General features: G+C 43.5%; 1 protein-coding gene across 1 annotated transcript in view; it reads right to left on the bottom strand.

Annotated features, from left to right (window-relative positions):
* The window catches only part of ALK (anaplastic lymphoma receptor tyrosine kinase), a 102,916-nt gene that overhangs the window by 7,764 nt on the left and 72,601 nt on the right, over window positions 1–22,551 (bottom strand). Inside the window, exons 10-20 of the mRNA XM_008948668.1 lie at window positions 19,157–19,307; window positions 16,747–16,878; window positions 15,646–15,790; window positions 14,599–14,781; window positions 13,013–13,111; window positions 11,868–12,020; window positions 10,572–10,670; window positions 8,629–8,815; window positions 6,404–6,494; window positions 5,424–5,488; window positions 4,396–4,525 (exon numbers count right to left, since the gene is read on the bottom strand). Coding sequence (XP_008946916.1) covers window positions 4,396–4,525; window positions 5,424–5,488; window positions 6,404–6,494; window positions 8,629–8,815; window positions 10,572–10,670; window positions 11,868–12,020; window positions 13,013–13,111; window positions 14,599–14,781; window positions 15,646–15,790; window positions 16,747–16,878; window positions 19,157–19,307 — 1,435 coding nt within the window. The remainder of the gene's footprint in view (window positions 1–4,395; window positions 4,526–5,423; window positions 5,489–6,403; window positions 6,495–8,628; window positions 8,816–10,571; window positions 10,671–11,867; window positions 12,021–13,012; window positions 13,112–14,598; window positions 14,782–15,645; window positions 15,791–16,746; window positions 16,879–19,156; window positions 19,308–22,551) is intronic.

Genomic DNA, 22,551 nt, shown 5'->3' with positions numbered 1-22,551 from the left:
AAGTCTTAATGTCTTCTGAAGAGATTAGGAAAAACCTGGCCTTGATACTTGCCTAATGAAATAATTGAAAACCACCACATTTCTGTGTGAACAAAGCCTGTTTTTTATAGTGCATCGCCATAACCCAACACCCCTTTGTATCACCTGCCTATATTTTATCGTTTACATAGTAAATTCATTGAACAAATGTACTTAAAGGGTTCTTTAAAACACTGGATTGTGTCTCCCCTTAAACTTTTATTTTTGTGGAGCAAACATTTCCTGGAAACATAAAGCCTCCTCCTCCACCCCCTTCTGTGGGGAGGGGGGAATAATCTTTCTTACTTCTGTGAATTAAGTGACTCACCAGCTACACAAGATGGCTAGAGTAAGAAAGGATGCAGATGCCTTCTTTTTCCCCTTTCAGGGCATAGCTGAAGGGAAATGAATATCTCAATCTACCCTTTCCCTCCTCTTCTGGGTAAGGTCAGAAACCTGAAGTGAAAACTGAGTAAAAGCCTTATTCTTTACTGTGGAATCGATTCCAGACCTCAGCCACAATGCAAGGCTTTGAAGCCACAGGCTGATTTGAACAGCATAGCTTTTTTCTCTTTTTCCTTTTTTTTTCCTTTTCCTTCCCTTCCCTTGGATGATTTTCTTCTACCTTTTATTTGGCTACATACAGTCCTAAAACAGATGTGATTGCCCAGCCAAGGACAATTTAGCCATGTAATTTGTTTGAAAAATGGTGGTTTGGGATTCATTTTGCAAGGGGAGCAGCCTTGAGACACCAAAGGATTCACTTTACAGCTTTTGCTCCCCAGATGAATGGACAATGCCAGCTGCAATGCACCACTGCTCCGAGCAGGGGACACGGTGGATGCATTAGTGTGACATCTCCCCAGGTGAGGCTGAATTGTGCTAAAGGTGAATGAAATTCTGTGTATTGTTCACCGTAATCGCTGCTCTGTGCAACAGGCTGCACAACACAAAGGAAGGGAATCATTTATCTGTATATGATTTATCTTCCACAGCTTTGGTTGCCGTGCACTGTGTGAGAGAGAGATCAGTACTGAACTTCCCAGAATGGACAATTCTGCAACACTCATAATGAGCGAAGGCTCCGATTCCAGGAGTCTCTGAATCCACCAGACTGCCTCTCTCCAAATGAGCAGGAAGGGGCAATCCTGTAGTAGTTGTGAGATTTTATTAGAACTAGAACACAGATACCCTTCAAGGCTGTAAATCCTGGACCCATGGAGAAGTATGAATCTCAAGCTTATGGAGTTGACCTGGCTGGAATAAACTGACAATATTCCAAAGAATGTATCAGTGATATTGGATGAACATTTAGCTTACACATATGATCATTCTTGCTTAGAGTTCAGAAAAATCATTACGTGTTGGCTTTCAATATTTACATGAAGAACAGAGATGAACAACATGCAATAAATAACCTGTGCTGGTAGCATCTTGATCTCCCATTATGTTGGATATCATGTCCTGATACCTCCTGTGGTAACTCTAGCTTCCCATTTTATGTCTTTCACAATGTCTTAAGTAAGTTCCCCCTTCCCTTGCTTCACGTTCTCCTCCTCTGTTCCCTCTGCTCCCTTCCACGCTTTTCAGTGGCTGAGTGCAAGGCAGCCTGCTGCCTGTGCCTTGCTCCAAGTCACACAGGGTCTTCCTGGCCAGTGGCAAGCCAAACAAGACAACTCTTTTGCTCAGAGGTCGCTCTAGTGTGGTGCTTTCTTTTTCCTGAAATCTTGGAATTAATGCCAAGTTAATGCCTTTCACACCTCTATGAAATTTGACTGAAACTGGCAAATGAATTTGAAGTCACTGACAGGGAAGTGGGGAGAGCAACTGGAGGATGAAGTTAGAGAATGAACATGTAAATCTCTCTTGCAATCAGGCTGAAAGCAGAAGTAGGTGGGAAAGACAAGGCAGTAAGGAAATCAGATGGAAAGTAGAAAACTGGAAAAAACCAAGGGGAAATGACAACAGTACTCCATATGATGCACCTCTGTAACCCAGTCAGTCAGATAGGTCTTGTGTGCTGCAATAATTCCTGTTGGAAGCAAAGCTCATTGCAGCTTGTTTACTCTGCACTGTTTCTTGTCTTTCCTTTCCTTTCCTGGGCCTGGAAAGCTAGACATCCAAGTCTGCTCTGCCCACTTTCTGCTTGTCTTCCTTGAACGAACAATAGGAGGAACAAAGCAGCTCAGGGTTCATTAAGAGCAGTGCAAAGACAGATCCATCCTGCAGTACTGAGCCACGTGTGCAGAGACTCTCACACTTCAAGTATACGCAGAGGTTAAATCCACTTCCCCAGCTGAATCCCACACTTGACAGAGCACAACACCCCGCACACATCTCACCTCTCATCAGTCAGCCTCCTCTCCTCACAGCTTCTGAGCCAGCAGTCAAACACATGCATCAGAGGCTCATTTCTTGGCACTCACAACTGCCATTAGCCCCTCAGAAGCTGCCCCAGCAGCCAATGTGTTACCCTGACATTCCAGCCAGGCAGCCACCGCATGGGATGGTAGCAGAAACAGGGCAAGGCAAGAGGAAGGAAGGTGTTACAAATGTGTGGATCTGTGTCTGCACACAGTCAGGCTGTCCACTTTCACCCAATTGTTCAAGAGGGACTGGAAACTGCTTTTCTGAATCAGTTCCAGCTTGCAACTGCCCATTTGCACTTGAACTTCAACTTGCCCAAAGTGTGACAGGCATGGGACAGGGCAGAAAACTGCAGCACCAGTCCCAGGTCTGCTTCAGTCCTGGGAGCAAGTTAAATGCAGGATGACAGGAAGATCTTCAGGGTGCTGGGAACAGCTCCTGCGTGTAGCAGTAGGTATGGTCAGTCTCAGATAACCTCAAACAGGCCAGGGAAGACAAGAAAGAAGAGGAAGGGAAGGAGAAGCGGTGAAGGCAGAAAGATAAATACCAAGGAAGCAATGTATGCTATGCCTGGAGTGGACCAGCCACCTCTCCTGACATAGCTTTCACAGGGGTTGCACAGTTACTACTAACAGAAAGGGAAGCCCTGGCATGGAAAGAGGGACTCATGACTAGGGCATGGACAGACAGAAACTCCTCAGATCAGAAGGCTCCCATGACACACTATAAAGATCTTTTCATCTACAAAATCAACTGGTTCATTTTACTGAGCTGGCTTCTCTCTCTAATTTAATGAGCCCAAAAGATGCTATCGTTGAAAAGTGATGAATGTTCTTGCCCAATACCATCTTGTTTCACCCGCCACTTCACACATGTAGCACAGCCTGTCCTGGCAGTTTTAAACAAGGCACCTATCAGGCAGCATACTTTGCCCACACTACTTTGCTCTGCACTGCGGAGCCCACACTGCACACATGAACAGCCCCATTCACCTACCACCAAGTCCAGCCTATTTGTATGAGCTAATGAGAACATCTCTAGGTGCTACAGAAAACCAGCCTCTCCTTATAAAGACTGCTGGCTCAGATTTCAAACATTTTGACTTTTCTGGGTGTTTAGCCTTCTTACCCAGAGAGGAGACACTTTATTGCAACCCGTCCAAGACTGCATTGCACCTGAGCAACACAGAGCATTTTACGTGTCTGAAAACCAGACTGCAAGGAAAAAACACAAGGTCAATTTGTTTCCAGGTGCCTCAAGGAAGAATCTTATTTATATCTATTTTTGTCTCTCTTTTACTGATAAAATCCAGCATTTTGCCTTGTGTCAAAGAAATGCAGAGACAAAGTTTGGAGCTGGGCCCTGGTGCTAAACTTGAACTTCATTCTGGGTGCCTTTCTGATCAAGGGACTCATAGCAAACTTTATTATTCTGAAATACTGCTTCTTTTCTAGACATTGTAATTTATTTCTCACACATTTCTAACTGACTGTCATTTCCTATTGATGCTGATTTCAGTGAGAAAACCTTTAAAACTCTGGACTAAAGATCTGTGCTATTAAGACAACAGCTCCAGGCCACATTCTCTCCTTGCCTATGTCAAACTTGCACTGACAGATATCCACAGAAATGCACCTAATCAGCAGTTGAAATAATGGATTTATCTTTAATAGCCCAATGCTTCCTCCAAACCTGTCCACAGTGGCGTGAGGAAAGTAAGAGTACAGTTTAACTTCTTTCTTAAAAAAACTTTGGTTTTGTTCTTTCTTTAAATAGTTTCTCCAATGCTACCTAGAAAAGTCCATGGATAAAGCATCTCTGCATAACCCTGGCAGCCTCTGTTCCCTATACATCTATGTCCGGGCCCCACTGTGGTCTTCTAGCATCAGAAATTTTCTGACCCTTTAAAATGCTGGGAAATAGTGGCTGCATGAGTCAGCTCTTTTACAGTTATGTGCTTGCCTTGTGGCAGCAGCTTACTAAATAAAATTCAATTTTCTCTGTTCTTACCGGTCTAGGCCGTGTCTCTCTGAGGAAGGATTTCAGGTCCCCTCCAGCCATGAGCTCCAGCAGAATGAAGCGGGGCAGAGCCTGCAAGCTCACCCCGATACAGCGCACAATGTTCTGGTGGTTGAACTTGCTGTGGAGACAGGGCGACTCAATTATGGAGCAACTTTAATCCAAAGAGCACAGTTGCAAAAAAGAATCAAAATGTTTGCTGTGGGGGAATGTTTGGATTTAAGAAAGCAATAAATCTCACAGGTAGGGTAACGGGATGAAACCAAAGTGCTACTCCTGCACTCTGGGTCTGTCTGCATAGTACAGAAACACAAGGAGTTGCTTTTGGCTGCATTTCTTCTTCCTATATTCTTCATCCTTTTTGGACTACAGCAACAGTTGTGGGACAGCAAAGGCAGAGAATGTCTGGTAACAGAAAAAAGTCTGCTCCTAATTTCCCTATCCAAGGGCAGAAGCTGGGCTAGGGCAGAGGTGTCCCAAATAACTAACAGACACAGGGATCTTATAGGGGATATTTCTCAAGGTCTAGTCTCTAATACTTCCATATTTCTCCAGACCTCAATGTGATGGGAAACTATTGTCATGGATTCTAGGAGTCTGTCACTGACATCTGACACGACAGCAACATTAAGTCAATGCCATCTGTTAGTTTTGCCTAGTCAGACCCAAACTCCCGAGGTCTGTTTTTACCTCTTGTTCTGATCTCTGTGAGAAACCAAAGAATCCCATTATCAATTCTGAAAATTTGGCCTAAAGATTTTTACTTTGGGTAGGGAAAACCATTGTGGACCCTCTCGAAAACTGAGTCCTTAATAATCTGGTGCCTCTTCATTTGTAAGAACAGAAAAGGTTGTTAATGCCTACGCTCTTTGTAAAATATTGACAGCCGTGAGCTAAAACTACTGTATAGATGTGTTGTGTGGTCATCACCTCTGAAAGCACCTTTTTTTCTTTACAGTGATTTTCTTTACAGGGCTTTGCAAGCCTCCACAAGTGCTATTCATCTTATTCATACAAACCTAATAATGAGAGCCTCCATGAGAAAGTCCAGCTCATCTTGCTCCGAACACACTTCTGGCAATGTCTGGAAAAGAAAGAACAGGTTGAGGAGGAGAACATATTTCAGCTTAGAGATGTAGAACACCTGGCACAATCAAAAACACATTGTCTGCAGCAATCTTTTTTTCTCTAAAAGAAACCTCACTCTAAGATAGTAGCTAAACCGTTACTAAACTAGACTATGAAGCCTGTTGACAGCTAAAGCTCAGAACACATGGCCCATCAACACCACTGTCATCCTCCTCCCAGCAAAGGAAATAGCCCAGAGTGCACAGGGAGCAGTGCTCAACATATGGGACTCCGCTGTATGGGGGACAAGGAATGAGACCACAGTTCCTCGGCGTTCTGAGACTTCAATCCTCTTCCCTTTCAGCAAGACTATGAACTGTAACCAGCAGTAGGACTGTGCTGCTGTGTAACCTCTAGGAGAAAACAAGATAGCTAGAAGGCCTGGAGAACCCTACCAGGGTCTTTTAAGATTTAGCCTCACATCAAGTGCATATCCAGCCTGTAATGGAGCGGTGAGGTCCCTGGAATGCCAGCCACCTCCTACCTGCGGGCTCTTCCACGTACACACCAGCTGCTCTTGGCCCTGTGAAGACTTTCGGCTTCTGACTCAAAGGCTTTGGACAGATTAGCACACCAGGAGTAGCACATGGAGGAGGGATTTGTTTCTCATACCCACAGTCTACTGCAGCTGTATGGGAAATCTTTGTCTACTTACTACTTACAGACCTCTTTTAATAGCCTCGCAAGCCCATATGGTAAAGCTGTACCATTGCTATGATGGATTAAAATGTTGCAACAGAGGAGTAACCTTTCAAGCCACATCCTTCAGTACTACAGTAATGCTTAATTCATCTCCATTTTTACAATGCATTGGGACTCTTGGGTGAAAGGTGCATGAAACCATCATGATAACTTGTACACTGTCACTTACTTTCACAGCCACCTGCAAGGGAGTGGGGTCGCTGGGGATCCCTGCCACCTGACCTTCATATACCTCACCAAAGGCTCCGTGGCCCAAACCCCTGGACAGACCAGAGAAGACAAGAAGGTTTTACTACAGAGAACACACATTATAACACTATGGTCACAGCTTACAGAAGGGGCTCACAGTTTTCATGGTGCTGCAAAAGGGAGAACTGGATATTGACACTGATGATACCACTCCTCACGCTATGCAGGGGACCAGACCTTGATGTGATCGTTCCTAGTCCTATAGTGTATTTAATTGGTAAGAAAGCAATCCTCAAATCCTACACACTGCATTGTGCAGTGGATAGTGCTCTCGTATGGCTTTGGTGTCAGTGCTCTAGTGGTGGGTGCTTCAAAACAGGACAATAAAGATACATCTTAAGTCTTGGTGTTCCCACACCTTAAAGACATTAAGAGTTCCCATGATGTTTATACATCACCATTAAAGAAAACAATGAACAAGAAACCAGAAAGCACAATGGTTCTCAAAGGACCTGAATTCTAATCCAAGTATCTTTTCCTGATTTATTTTGTCATTCTGGGTAAGTACCTTAGCCAGTAAACGGTGATGACAGTGCTTTGCAAAGCACTCAGCTCTAGGAATTTGTGCTGAGAACTGTTTCTGGTACCGATGATACTAAAAAATTTACAGTTTTATCTTGGATAAAGGCACAAGAAAAAGCAAAAGGAATTAATCACACAACAGATCCTGTCCCATGTCCTTGTGATCCAGATTTTGCATTCCTGTCTATTCAGTCTACACTTAGCATTAAGTCAAGTAGTACAGCAATAGCTATACCAGACCAGTGGTGTGTCATAATGACACAACCAACTCTGGCAGAGAATGAGACTGCATCCCTCCTAATCCTGCATGGGCTGCACAGTGAGCAGTAGTAGCTCGAGCCTTTAAGAGACATTTCTGCATCTTGGTCTGGGTAAAAGGCTCTCTTCTACAACATGTACTTTCCTGGTAGAGCCAGGCCTGGCCTGAGAGCCATGCTGATTCTGTTCTCTGGTCTATTGGTGGGCTGTTTTTTCATGGGCTGTTGCTCTCCTGTCCATCAAAACAGGTGCCGCCAAGGGCACTCTGCTCTGCTGTTGCATAAGCTCTGTCTGTAGTTTTGCCAGGATAAAGACCAGTCTAGGCAGTGAAACCACAGTGATGACTTTTGTTGCCTATGACTCAACCACTTCATTTAATAACATTTCCTAGGTATCAGCTTGAGACACTATTCTTGGCTACGCCTGACCAACTTATTACAAACTGAGGGTATAAAACAGATCTCTGCAGTTCATAACTCGCCCTCCTCCCAAAAAGACCATCTTCCATGCCCTTATCAATTCCCAGCTGTATCTTCTGCTCTCTGCAGCTTGTCACACTTCAAAAATCTTTTCAGAGCCCAAGTGACAAAGGCAGCAGCAGCACAGGGTAACTGGAAACTTCCAGATGCAGTCCAGTAAGGTGTGCAGGTAAGGGGGAATGAGATAAGAGACAGCAAAACACTGCAGACTGCATAGACTATTCTGAGCATCATCTTTTTTAGCACCATAAGTTCCCTAGTCTTCCAAGCTCTCTTGCTTCCACTTCTTGGCTTTTTGTGTAAAACTGTGTGGTAGCAGGGTAATGTCACATTCATAAGTGGCACGCACTTTATTCTAGAAGCAAGATGGGAAAGAACTCTGCATTTTCAAGTTTTTCCTAAGAGACTACTCCAAACTTTCCAGAAGTTCTGATCTAGTCATGACTATCCTGCTCGTTTCATATTCCTGTCCTTTTAATGATGTCTGGCAGTCTCAAACCCATTGCTTTTCCTGCTATTATACTTAACAAACATCCCATCAAAGACTTTAAAAGACCTTCCTACAAGCCTCAGCCTTCCCATCATTTCATCAGCTCATACTGGAAATGGGCCATTCATTGCACAGTCTGCAAAAGATGTGCACGAATTACTGGTGACGACTCTTCAGCTCCTCTCCTAATCCTAAAAGATTAACACTGCACCTAAAAGGTCAAGGAGACTGCCACAGTCTAGCTTTCTCCACACAACTGTAACCACTGCAGCTTTGTATCTGTCTTACGAAAAAGGGGCACGAGTCTGAAAAGGCATGAGACTTGAGTTGACGTGTGACGAGCCAGCACAAGTGAGGGCTCGGCGTGAAGCAGGGGGAAGGCAAAGATGAATTTACCGGATGAGGGAGATGTTTTTTCGAGGCACCTCTTTGAGGTCACTAATGGATGTGGTCTTTCCTGCAAAGCAGTAGTTGGGATTGTAGTCTGTCATGATGGTGGAGGTACGCAGCTTGCTCAGCTTATATTCTGGGCTCTGTAACTCCATCTGCATGGCCTGGAGCTCCTGGTGCTTCCGACGATACACTAAATATAGAGAACAAGCAAACCAGAGACACAGATTGACTTTGGAACAGGACAGGAACCGTGCTGCAAGTCCCACTGGAATTTGCCATGTGGCCAGGTTCCAGGGAATCAAACCAGACAGTGACAATGTCATATTTCTGTATGTCAAATAATTACAGCTAGCAAATGGAATCTGAAGTTACCCATGAACCTTTGATTTACACATGTCATGAAGAAACAGGCTTGCTCGTGAACTTGTTGGAAGAGGTAAAATGAATTTCACTTGCAGAAATCTCTTGATTTCACAGTTCTGAGGTTTTTGTTTTGTTCTATTCTGTTTAACTGGATATTTCAAGTATGAACCCAGTTCCAAACTTGAGGGAGTTGGGATATAACCAACCTTCCTAAATCATGTAAAAGGGACTAAAATCTGAAATGAATTATCGCATCATATTGTTCAAAATGGATAGACTAAACTGGTACCTCAGAATAACACATTGTACATAAAATTAGCTCATTTTACAAAACTTCTTTTGTTTCTAAACAACAGAATAGGACTAAATTTGAAATCAGTTTATGGTAGCATTATATTCCTTGAATCACTTCACTGATGCTTCTGAAACATGATTAGAAATCACACCTTTGAAAGATGACATCCTGTGGATATTCCTTGAAATAGTAACTGATATTGCAGTATTTTTTTCAAAGCAAGATGCCAATCGTGAGCAGGTTAAATCACTATTACCCTTACTATTGATTTCTGTGGGAGCTGGACTGAGCCCAAAGACTGTGACGGTAATAGCTATTGCATCTTCTCCAGCAGATGTTGCTCAGGGGAAGAATTTAAGGGGTAAACATGCACTCACAAAGGCAGACGGGTGTAATGACCTCTCCTCAAACCCTTCCTGTCCTCCATTTTCCTCCTCATTGCTTTTGCTTTGATTTTTTAAATTACTGCCCTTTCCTGAGATGGCAATGATAGGCTAGCTGGATGGAAAGAGGATTACTCTACCACTCCATGAGAAGTAATTAGTAATTTTAAAGGGGTACTGTCAGGACAGAAACCATACATGGAGGACCATGTGTGTGCAACTGATAACTCCTGAAATTCTTAAAAGTGAAACAGCTGCACAAATCTAATTTAATAGTTGCCATTTGCTGCTCTGGGTACATCCCTCCCTTCCCCCAGACCATATACCATGTGGACAAAGAAAGGTGTCAGAGCTGTGGCTTGAATCCCTGGCTGCTTTTCAGTGATTCAAATCTGTTCTGCTTGCAACTGAATGCAGGTGAGCAATTGTTTGAAATAAGAACTGAAAGGGTGAAAAATACCTTTTAGAATTTCTAAAACGGATGTCAAGAATAACTGCATCCTCCTGAGTCGCAATTTGTAAAAGGGGAACCTATGTGAGATTTCAAGCTTAAATGTCACACATTAAGAGGTTAAATCTGCATATAGGCAAGCAAATAAAGCTTGCTTTTAGGCATTAGCACCAGCAGCTCTCACAAAACCAGTGGCAGCTGTGTTCTGGCAGCTTTATGCTACAACACAGGCAATAATGTCTCTTTTGAGATGCAGTCAGTAACTGAAACCTCCTCAAATTGGTCATTGTGCTTAGAAACAACCACTGAAATCTGAAGCTAAGGCGTGTGTGGGAAGGTGTCATTAAATACAGTGGTAGCTGAAAACCCGAATCCTTCTGCCTCCGAGGACCCAATTATCCCTGGCTCAGATCCAGACCACATATGAAAATTTCTTTTGCAGAGAAGCACTCACCTATCATGATTCCTGAAAAAGCCAAAATTAAAGCAGCCACCAATGCTGAAGTCACTACAGACAAGACCAAGGAGAGAGGGAGATGAACCACTGGCTCAGCTGTAATAGAGGCAGAAGAAGAAGGAATTACATGTTTGAAATGTTCTTCCAGCAGCCACTTTTTTTTCAGACATTTTTCTGCTCTTCCTTCCATTTTACCCAGCTGCTGCTCCTATAGCATAGAAGCAACCTCTGGCACGATCAGTTCTCAGGATCTATGACCTCCAATACCTCATTTTTTCACTTTCCTCAATTAGTATCGAGCCATTAAAACAGATGATTTGCTATCCATGAATTAACATGGGCACACCTGGGTATGAAAAAAAAAAATAACATAAAAACCAGGGGCTGGAGGTTGGAGAAGTGGAAAGATTATTACATTGCCAGGGTTAAAGTGCTGCTATCAGTGTCAAATCACAGCAAAAGGAGGAGGAGGACTGAAATACATCACCTCCTAAATGCATCTAATCTAGGCAGAAAAACCTGATAAGTGTAGTACAACATATTCCATAGCTGCATCCTCACTTGGGACCACAAGGCATTCCATGACCATATATTAAAGTTTACTTCACCCTGGCAAAACGACCATGGCAAAAAATACAGAACAATTTTTCCCATGCCAGTGACAAAGCTGAGAGTGGGATCCCAAAACCTTGGAGTCACTTGCCCTAGCTGCTAGGCAAGAATATGAAGAAAACCTAGTAATGGAGTTCTGAGCACTTGGTTTTTCAAGTAAGGTAAGTAAAGGCACTGTCTGTATTTTTCCTGTCTGTGTTTTTCCTCAGAGATCCGTCCCACAATTTCTTATAGATTCTCTACCTGCACCTTATATGTCCAGATCCATAGGAGTTTATTCTCCTTCACCTTGTACATGGTTTTGGGTCTTAAGGGGACCCACTTGGATCTTATATTTAGCTGGAAAATTCCTTCAGTGAGCAAACTTCCATGATCCAGGGCAGAATGTGAGGAACAGCACAAGCAGGCGCAATCTCCTCAGTGCTGCTGGCTGTGCCAAACACACCCCGCAGAGCAAGCCAGCCACGCTGCTCCCTGCACCACTCCTCAGCTCTGCTGCGTCTGCCTCCCAGCAAAACAACTCTGCAGCATGCACCAGCAGGAAAGAAGGTAACATTCCAGAGAAGCCAGTTTTAAGAAAGACCAGATAGCACTTTCAGGATACCTTCCAGCCCAAACTACAGATTCTTGCCATGCATGTTCTGGTTCACACTCCAGCAGCCACCCCATACATGTACTTACCTATGCAAGACACACCATCCTCAGCCAACTCTGTGCCTGGCTCACAAAAGCAAATGACTTTTTGAGTCTCAAGATCAACACGGCACTCGTCCATCTCACAGTGGCTGCAGTTGAGATGCAGCCTAATATCCACCTCTCCATGCCCCTCTGTCACTAGGGAGTGGATGAAAGAAGCTGAATTAATTACTGTAAAGATCATTCATATCAGTCCCTCGGGCACTGACAGAAACAGGGGACACTGTGGTCACGGTTGCCAGATGTGGCAGGGTGGGTCCCATTTAAGGCATCGATTTCTCCCCACCTTCCATAGCTCATGTCCCTTTCTCAGACAGAAAATACCAGAAAGACACCAGAAAATACCATCTCAGACAGAAACTAGCCCCACTGCAGCTGAGGTGCACTGGCTCTCTTCGAGGAGACAGTCCTGCCAGGTTAGCAAGGAGGCTGCTGCCAAGGCCAAGAGAAACTTGCCCTTTCAGCTGTCCCTGGGGCTCACACTTTTCATTTCCTGGCCTTTACTCCCTTTGAGATCAAACACTGCAACGTTTTCAAAACCTTCTGGTTGAATCTATCAGGCTAGTGTGCATCTGTATTTGAAAATACTTCTGGCTGCTCTAAAGCAAACTTCTTTTTTTTTAGTAAATAGACACTTTTATATTTTCTGAACACATTGCAAACATATTCAGGACACTGACTTCTGGGTAAACACAGGCTGGAGCAGCACTATTTATCACTCCCACACACTGCTGGGCAGCACTGCACTGTTTTCTCAAGAAACTGCGTGGCTACTTTGCTAAGAGATGCTCTAAGGAACATGTTTGTTAGCGAATAGTCAGGTGCTTTTTCTGTTTTTTTTTCCTAAATTATCTGAACTATGAGGTTCTGTTACCACTTTCCTTGGCCAAAAATTATTCTATAGGCTGGTAGACTGTATTGTTGGGAACTACTTTATAATAGCCTTGGTGTTCTCTCCACCTGCTTTCCTTCTGTTACTTCTCCACTGGACTTTGTTGTGCTATCACTCTGCCTCCTCATGTTCATGGTAACACCAAGTTGTACCCAAAGGGTTGTACAGTGTCCTACAGATGCAAACTATTCTTAACACAAAATAAACCCACTGGAAGACTTCTGACCAATATGAATACCTTTAAGTGCTGGAGTGTATAAAGTACCAATTGGATTAATAAAGGACACACCATCCTCCCCATCCATCTCTGGGTCATTGTCCACTGCAGCATTGCCACCTATGTCAAACCAGAAGTTACCTTAACAGAGTGAGGCTCATTAGCACTAAAATATAGATAAGCACTGCAACATGCATGACTTCAGCATATTTAGGGAGGCATCCAAATGAGAAAAGAGAACACATCAAAATATTTAACATACAGGGAATCCTTAGCAAGTTGTGGCATGAACCACTGGTCTTTTATCTCTAGAAATTCAATTTAATAGCAGCAGCTTGTAAGAATCAATTTCTTAGCTCTGTTTTAGGCAGACTTGCAAACTAAGGCACAAACTTCATCTTTAACCATTTGGATGTTGTGAAACACATAAGCCCTTCTTAAAATTAATGCAGAAAAGAGTCTGAAAAACACCAGCACTGAGGGGCTCAGTTCAGTACCCTTGCTGATCAAGGTATGTCAGCAGAGGGAATGAATAATCTGATATCCTTCCTCTCCTTTGCACCCTGAAAGCAGGGTGCTCCACCAGGAGTGGGGACTGAAGGAATTGATGAGTTGCTCACTTGTGCTTTGGCATGTAGAACATAACAGGAGCAACATATGGGCAGTACAGAGAACATACTAGAAGCACAGTACAGGCCATATATTTTGTATTAGAAGCATGCAAAGATTCCCCCACCCCACTCAAAAATAGCTCTTCCTCTTAAACCATCATCAGTGAAATTAAAATTATGTCATGTGAGGCAATCTGTTGGAAAAAAGAAGCATTACACAGTAACATTGGTAGAAAACATGCACTTAAATAATTTAAACTCATTACTTCCTCTCAGGATTTCTAGTCTACCATAATCTTGATTTAAGGTGTGGAGAACTAGGGGTTAAGAAGTTCACCACAATGCAGATGGCTGAAGAAACTATGGGGCCCAGGAGATTATGGGTTAGTAGAGATCTTGAATCTGGCCCGCACCAGTTATAATCAACACAATGCCATCTGACAGCTGTCCTGAGACCTGCAGCACATGAAATTAGCTCCTTGTTGACTGAAGTCAACAACATCATTGTTACTAACAGTGGTCCTGGCTGGCAGCATGAGCCTCTGCCCCCAGAGACCACCTGCACAGGACACCAAGGCCCACTCACAGCAGGGCAGGGTAAAAGGAACTGTGGCTTTCCCTTGGCATAATGCCTGGCTGCCAGTCTCCAGGACCAAAGTCCTCAAAACACAGGTGCTGGAATGGGAGCACAGAGCCCGTAGCTCCTCCTTCTTCAGCACTATAGCCCCAAAATGGAAGACTCAAGAATCACAGCAGGATCTTGATGGCACATTTTGCAGAGTGCAAAGCCAGGAATGCAGCTGAAGGACTGACATCTGGCTATTTGCTCAAAGACTAAATGCCATACATACATCTAGTGCTAAAAAGAGAAATACACAGACATACTAGTACATAACAGTCAGATATGCTAGCTACAGGAGAATTATCTATCAGCATTTTGCTGATCATTAGCACTAAAGGAGGGGAAGGGACACCTTGAACATGAAGCCACTTTACCTATATATCCTCCGCCTCCTCCACCTGAGGAGCACCCCCCTCCACCCCCTCCGAAACCCCCTCTTGTCTCCCACCCCCACTTCTTCATGGCCTGGGGGCAGGATCTTCCTCCAGTAGCACCTTCCAGCAAGGATTTTCCTGACCACAGGAAGGAAGTGTTATCATTCCAGCCACCTCCACCACCTGCAGTTAGGAGAAGAGAAGAAGCACAGGTAAGGGTTATTTTTGTGTAAAAAACACTGCAGGGATCTGCAGAACAAGCACTCCTTCAAAGCATCTCGGTTGAAAGTGCCTTGCTAGAAGAGGGGATGTGCATGTTACACAGTGCTACAAGTGACCTTCCTGTGGGGCTTTTGACCACGTTAATCTTCTGCACCTTCTTTTCACCTACTGTACAAGGACAAGTATTTTCTATGGAAAATGTAAAAAGATATCCCTGCCTACGCCCCAACCACTTGTTTCTGGCTTACAGAGCCTTCCCTTTCTCTTTGCAAAAAATACTTCTGAAAAAACCCTGAGCTGGTTCTGAAGTGGAACAAAAGGAATGTAGTGTAAGGGATGTGAAAACACCTGCTAGCCCCACTCTAAGCACAACATACTCACCCGTGACTCACTTTCAGCTCTGCTGGTTGTTCAGTCCAAAGTCTCTTCACAGAGACTTCTAGCCAGGTTGCAATTATGCTCTTTCTGCATAAGCCAGGGAAACTGTCAGTATGTCTACACAGCACAGACCAGTGCAGGGAGCAGGATGGCCATGTTGGCACTGCAGACTCCCACATAAAAACTTGAACAACTTCGCTTATGAGAGGTACTGCATTATTCTGGAAGAATGTTGCCGTTGCTATGACCGTACCATCTCTGGTACCCTTACTTAGGCCTGTATCCTTAGTATCCTGTGCTGGGAGTGCATCCTATATGCAGCTGTTAGACTTCCGTGTTCCCCCTGAACTGTGTTTTGAAGAGTTTTGCCTCACCTCCTTGTAAGGAGTTATCTGGGATTACCACACATTCACAAAGATTTTCTTTAAAGAAATAAGCTTTCCTTACCTGCAGCTCCTGAATTTCCATTCAACCCTGGAATAGAGGAATCATTCTCCAGCCTTTCTGGATGAAATGTGTCTGTTTTGGCCCTGTAGGCCCTGCCACCACCTCCTGCTGCAATTATCAAGGGGACTGGTTCTCCATTCTCCATCTTAACAAATTCAGAAATAAAGGCAGTGGTTCAAACTGAGTCAGACATGCAAATGGAAGTTCAACCACAAGCTAGTTACTGCATGTTGCACTAAGCAACTATCTAGGTCTGCTCAGCACTACAAATTACCATTGTCTTATTTATGCACCCACATCCAAAAGACTAATGAATTGAACTAGTCCTACCAAGATCTCCAACAAAGAACAGTGGCATCAGCAGCTCTGTAAATTGTACCTACAGAAAGCTTGTAATGTTGTCTGATGACTTCCATCAAGTGAAATGGCTAAGGAGCACTGCTCTATATAATGCCACATAGTGTCTCCACTGGTAAAGTACTGCTACCCTGGAAACTTTTTGAGCATGTACAGTTACATAGAATTATGTAGAAGCTGGTTGATATAAAGATATTGTTAATGCCCAAAACTGGCATTTGGAATGAGTATTTTCTCAGCTAGTACATGCCTGCAAAGATCAGTGGTCCCTAGGTATAGAGTTGCCAAGAGAAAACTCACAGGCTATCCTCAAATTTTCTTGCCATTGCACCATATAGGCCAAATGTGTAACTGAAGCCTCACATTCTACAGTGAACTGAAGCCTCACATTCTACAGTGATAGATATGAATAAAGCCTTGTGGAATTTGCCCTTTGCTGCAGAATTATGGTCCAGAATCTCAGCTTGCATGGAAAAAAAATCCAGTTCAAACTATTATGCTTGCAAAGGGAACTCCAAGCCACTACTGGAAGTGTGGCCATACTGTGCAGCAGTTCCAAGAAGTGTGAAGGGGCAGCTCCACTCGCGACAGCTATCAACTGGAAATGAAGGGCACCCAAAGCTCACTTTGTGGACGTTTCCCCAGAGGTGTAAAAAGGGTTCTCAGATGTTTCAGGCTGCAATACTAAAGGCAAGTGTCAGGATGTGGCCATGCTAAAGGTGCACTGGGGCTATGTTTCCATACCTTAAATATGTAAGTTGCTCCTCCCCCACCTCCACCTCCTCCTGCCCATTCATTGACACTTTTGTTCACACGTATCTCTTCTTCAATCACATTATTCTCTCCAATGCAGACTTTCTGTACGACATCATTAGTCTACAAACAGAAGACCAGGTCTGAATTCTCATAAGAAATCTCCATGTCCTTGTATACACACTGGCCTCATGGACCCTTCACCCTCCCAAACCATTAAATTGTCCTCCAGTGAAACTACACATGCAGAAGCAAGTGAATGTTCTTCTAGAAGAATCTCACTTTTTGCTTCAAACTTTTTGAGAAGAATTTGTTGACATTTAAATTGAATTATTTTGAAGTAAGCTCAGTGCTGACACCTACTACCACAAAAAATGGCTTAATAAGCTTTTAACATACATGATGTAGCAGCGTTTACTGCAAATACTTCCCAGCACAAACTATCTGCATTTCACAAGCAGGGAAGGCAGTAACTCAGCGATGATGTGACTTGCCCCGTGTCACACAACAGCCAAATTGCAGAGACACAGAGAGAACCCAAGCATCTTTACTCCCCTTCCAGTGTCCCATTGGCTGGAGCCAGACAGCCATTTGCATCTTGCTGGAACTAAGGTGTACTGGTGGCTCACGTGGGTGTACTGGGGCTAGCTTTACCCTAGCTAGTCATAGCAGGGACAGTAGCAATGAGCTCAGCACAGACTAGCCACCTAATATCTATCTAGACTTCCAAGCAAGTTTTAATGTTAATCTGACACCTATGTTGTAGCAGCAATTTTGTAATTACCAGTGCTAGCTAGTTCCAAGCCTATCATAAGAGCTGCAATCCCACCTTGGATTGCAATGTTGATGTGATGTTAAATAAAACAACTCACTAAAAAGCCTCCATATTTCCTACTTAGCATTTTTTTCCCTTCCACCAATTGGCACCAAATGTAAAGAACTTTCTGCATTAGGCAAATCACTGAATTCACTAACTGATTTCAAACACAATCACTTATAAATACTTCTGGACTATAACCTATGAGAGGTAACTGTTGCTTTGATTTTCAACTGGAGCACTACGGTGCATGACAAGAAGGACTCTGCTGTGAGTAGTTTTAAGTTGCAAGCTGTGGTTCTAAGCTTATTTTACTTTATATTTTTCACCTCAGTAACACTATCTTGCTATGCACACTGAACTCACCAAGTCAACAACACTTCAAGGTAAAAATGCACAAATCCTCCCTGTTATAGTAGGATTGACCTTTCACTTCCTTCTGCTTTTGAGTAGCTGTCTTCTTTTGGAAGAGGGACCTGATAAAAGCATCCTCAAGTTACAAATTATTCTGTTGACCACAAAATGTGTCCTAGACTGTGCCAGAGAATGAACAGCATCTGTTTTGTGTGTGCAGCCTTGCCTGTGGAACTAAACAATCCTCCTTTCTTTAGTCTTGCCTCTCCTTAATTGATTTGGAGTTGGGTGGGGATGATTAATAAAATGACAAAGTCAATGACCCAAAGGAACCACTAGATTACCATTGAATTAAAAAAAAAAAAAATCCTTCATAGCAAAGACGTTACTGATTACAATCCAATCTAGTAAAAGTCCCTTCTACGAGTCAATGCAATCTCTTTGCTTCAATGAAAGAATTACATTAGCACTCAATAAATTCTCACTAAGCTTACAGTGGCCTGCAATTTAATGAGCCCATATATTACACTCAGCAGGCATGTCCTAGTTATAGACGTTAGATTGAAGTTTGAGTTAGGGCATTTCTCATTTCAAGGAGGCTTCATATTAATGGTTTGTTTGTAGATATGTATAATTCCAGTTTTAACATTATTTACTTCAGCACCTAGCCTTGAGAACCCCTCTTTCTTGTCTACATCCTTCAACCTTTCTCTGCTCTAACACTAAGCTTTCATCTCTTGGATGCCAGCCATTAACAGCTGAGGAATGCACAGCACTTAGAAGTCCAGATCAAACCTGTAGGTGAAATTTCATCAGACAATGCTTAGTTTCCTCTACAAGAATCTCCTATTCCCTCCTCTGCCACAGAATACTAAACTATTAACACATTATTGAACCTGTAAATGGTGGAAGTTCCACCTTTCTGTCAAGGCATTTGCAGCAAGGATTGGTCAGTAACATGAAAATCAGGACTGAGCCAGCAGTGATTAATTTGTCTCTCCCATTCCCATACCAACCAAACAGGTTATGTGAGGTGGCTGTCTCCAGAGTTGCAGAGTACTATGATAATATGGCATCTTTTCACACTCTTGCACTCCCAGTAGAATTGTAGCTATCCCTTGAACCATATAACCCCAAACCCCTCAAAGACAATGGTTTTCTCTGTAAACCGACAAAACTCCATGGATTTGTAGAAGGGTTTAAAGCAAAACAAAAAGGGTAATCACTTACGCTAGGACAAGCATCTTCTCCTTGCTGCCCCACCAAGATATACAAAGTATCATCCTTCTGAAGGTCAAAAATTCCCAGCACAGACACCCCGTGGGACCGCACCATGGTGTTCTTCCCTCCTTTCCCACCAGCAGCTCCATAGCCTGAGATGCTGCAGCAAAAAGAAAACAAAAGCCTAGCACCTGAGTTGTCCCAGGTAAGTGGAAAATAGTATGAACCACTTCTGGGCACTGAGTGTCTTGCACACCTGAACTGCACACAGTGTCACAGGGCCATATGCTGAAGACTTGACATGCTAAGTAAATCTAATTCAAAGGTTGAAGACTGAGGTTCTCTGTTCTACATGGACCTATGAACTTGGGTAGCTACAAAACAGCTTCTTTCACATTGACTTGTAGGCAAACACTCACTGAGGACAGAGTAAGTCCCTGTTTCATCAAACTTTAATATATTAGAAACACATCTTGTTTCCCAGAAGGCATACCCTTGAGAGGTTTGCAGCAAGGAAGAGAAAGAGCAGAAGCAGGAGAACCAGTAAGCACAGCACATATGGCTAAAGAGAACATTAAGCACGAGATTGACAGGGGAAGATTTGAGAAAGCAGCAGCACAGCAGACAGTTACAGTCCTTGTAGCATGGACCAGATGGGAAACAGCTCTCCTATTCCCAGGGCCAGAGAAATACAGAAGCGTAGATGGACATGACACTACCTGCAGTAAACAAGGAAGGCAAAAGCCTCTCTGGCGAAACTCAAGGTCACCACAACATCTCTGTCTCCAGCCAGGAGTGGCCAGGTTGCACACACAGGCTGCTGCAGCCTCAATTAAGGCCCTGGGACTTTTATTTCAAGCAGTGAAGGCGGGAAGTCAGAGGTCCTTACTACTGTTGACGTACCCAAAGATTTGGCTGTACCACTGCATTGCTCAGCAACTCCCTCTCCCTGTCTAAGTATGTGATTTATACATTGAAGCAGCTTTTATCAAAGGATTTAAAAGCACTTTATAAAAATCACGATAAAACAAACACATCTCTGCTGCAACAAAAGACAGAATTACTCAACTTTCTGAGCAAATGAGTGGTGGCACAGCTTTGTACCACCACTTTGCAGCTATTTCCATGAGAGGAAGATTCAACCTGGAGCATGTGAACAGTGACCGCAGGGCTTGAGAACACAAAACTTCCTCTGGGTTCCCCACCAGTTACAGTACACGTGCTCTGCTTTAACTCCTCCTTTCCTCTTGCACCTGGTTGGTCTTTGCCCAGCACAGTCCTGCAAGCACACAGGTTACAAGCAGAACAAACCAAGAGTGCCCATCATGCATGAGCACCCTGAACAGGCTGGTCAGCCAGCTCACTTTCAGCCAGCAACTTGCCTTAATGATTAGCATGAGGAACAGTCAGATACTGCTCTGCAGCAGCCAGCATGAAGCTGTTCTGATGTCGAAGCAACTATGGAGCATCAAGTGCCTCATAAAGCACATTAGGTCCTCGCAGTGAGACACGATTATGTTCGTGCCACTGCTGATAACCAAAGCAATCATTCCTCAGTAAGGCTGCACTGGAGCCAGCAGAAAAAGTGATGGACACAGCACTGGGCTGCCCTGAACAGATGCTGCATGAGTCTGAAGGCTGAGTTGATTTGCTGAAGAATTTTGTAATGGCTAACGAGGTGTAACTATCAGGCACAGCAAGCTGGCAGGGCTAATCAGCTGCAATTAAGGGCCATATTTTTCTGTGTATGAACAGATTTTGCATACAAGCAATGATGTGAGAAAGTTCAGGAGAATCCATTTTGGCCCCATTCAACAGCTGCAAACAAATAAAACCAGCAGATTCAGGTGACAGTCATTCCCTGTTCAAAATTAGTGTAACTATTTAAACAGATGGGTTATCATGACTTCAAGTTTTAGCAGGATCCCTTTTCTTAGGCACAAACTTCTTTTCCAGGAGGTATCCATTTAACCACATTGTCCATGGAGAAAGATTCAGATGACCCTGAGTAGATACAAACAGGATACAGAATACCTTCCACTGTCTTCTTCCTTTTCTTTTACTATGATACTTTCAGGAACTGAAAAAAAACCCCAAACCCTGCGTCTTCAGGAAGGATCAGGACCAGCAGCGTGCATTGGCTGTGCAAACCAGAAAAAATGTGCTGGAGAAAAAATCCACCTCTAGGTAGACAGGTGATAGGAAACACTGGAGCAAGTTTTGAGAATATGAGAAAATGCAGTGCCTAGGCTGGCCAACTTAGAAGGACATTTTTTTGCATTCCATTTGTGTGCTACCTTACAACAAGGGACCAGAGAAAAGAGAGGACAGTGGAAATGACAATAAAAGGGGCTTTAAAAATTGAATGAATTCACATAATAGATGGTAACACATAACTCATTATAGTTCACTTCTCTGATACTTGATCACAGGCCTAGATATGGAGTGAAGAGACCTTCTGAATGCTTAGAAGGAAATATGAAAAAAAAAATTCTTTTATATTGTGTAACTTTGTTGTTACATGATGGGCAGCCCTGTGGGAGCAAACCACATGATTTGGTCCATAACAACATTGGAGCATGTAGGACTCCAGCCTTCAAAGGAAGCCAACTACAGTGTGTGGCAGCCAACCCCAACTTTCATAGATGGTGGACTTTTCTGGATGTGGTTAACTTGTGCTAGTAGAGTTTCATGCAAAGCTGAGCTTTCTGCTTTGCTTTTTAATAATGCAGATTATGCCTCATCTTCACACAGTCTCTGTCCTTATGCAATTAGCAGGAACGTAACTCCCTGCTCTACATTACACAGTGTACAATGTCCTGGTGGGGCATAACAACAGCTTTCTTAAGAGCCCGACAGGATTTTCTCTCTGGGCCAGGTACACTGGAGATGGCTACAAGGCTAACTTGCAGGACCCACAGTGCAGCAGGCCTCCAGGGGAGAGCTAAATACAGGCCATGGGTCCAGACTGGGAAGTCCTAGATTCATATTGCAGCTTGACATTTTCCTAGGGCTATGCTGTACTGTGGGACTCTGCTGCCCCTTCAGCAGCCCAGAATCAGGAAGATGTCAAGTTAATTTAAGTCCACAATTGCCTCCTCCTTTCCCCAGGCTATGAATTCTCTACTATAGCCTTAAGAGTTGCAGAAGAGAATGTCATCCATTTATACATAGGTTACCAATGACATTAGCCATCTATTATCTATACAGAATCTAAAAGTCTGTTAGGTCATTTACAGGACTTAAATTGACAGGCCCTCCCTGCAGGATTTCTAGTTTGTATTATGTAGCAAAAATCAGCCAAGAGTTGCACTGGAATTCTAGCTCTTCTTGGTCTGTGCTATTAAAGAAATGACAACGTTGTAAGTTTATTGCCTCCTCTCTTTTGGGCTATACTTTATAAC

Source organism: Merops nubicus, unplaced genomic scaffold (genome assembly GCF_000691845.1).
Source record: "Merops nubicus isolate BGI_N331 unplaced genomic scaffold, ASM69184v1 scaffold18321, whole genome shotgun sequence".
Classification (NCBI taxonomy): domain Eukaryota; kingdom Metazoa; phylum Chordata; class Aves; order Coraciiformes; family Meropidae; genus Merops; species Merops nubicus.
Note: the sequence above shows the minus strand (reverse complement) of the source record. Positions and strands in the feature narration are given on the sequence as shown.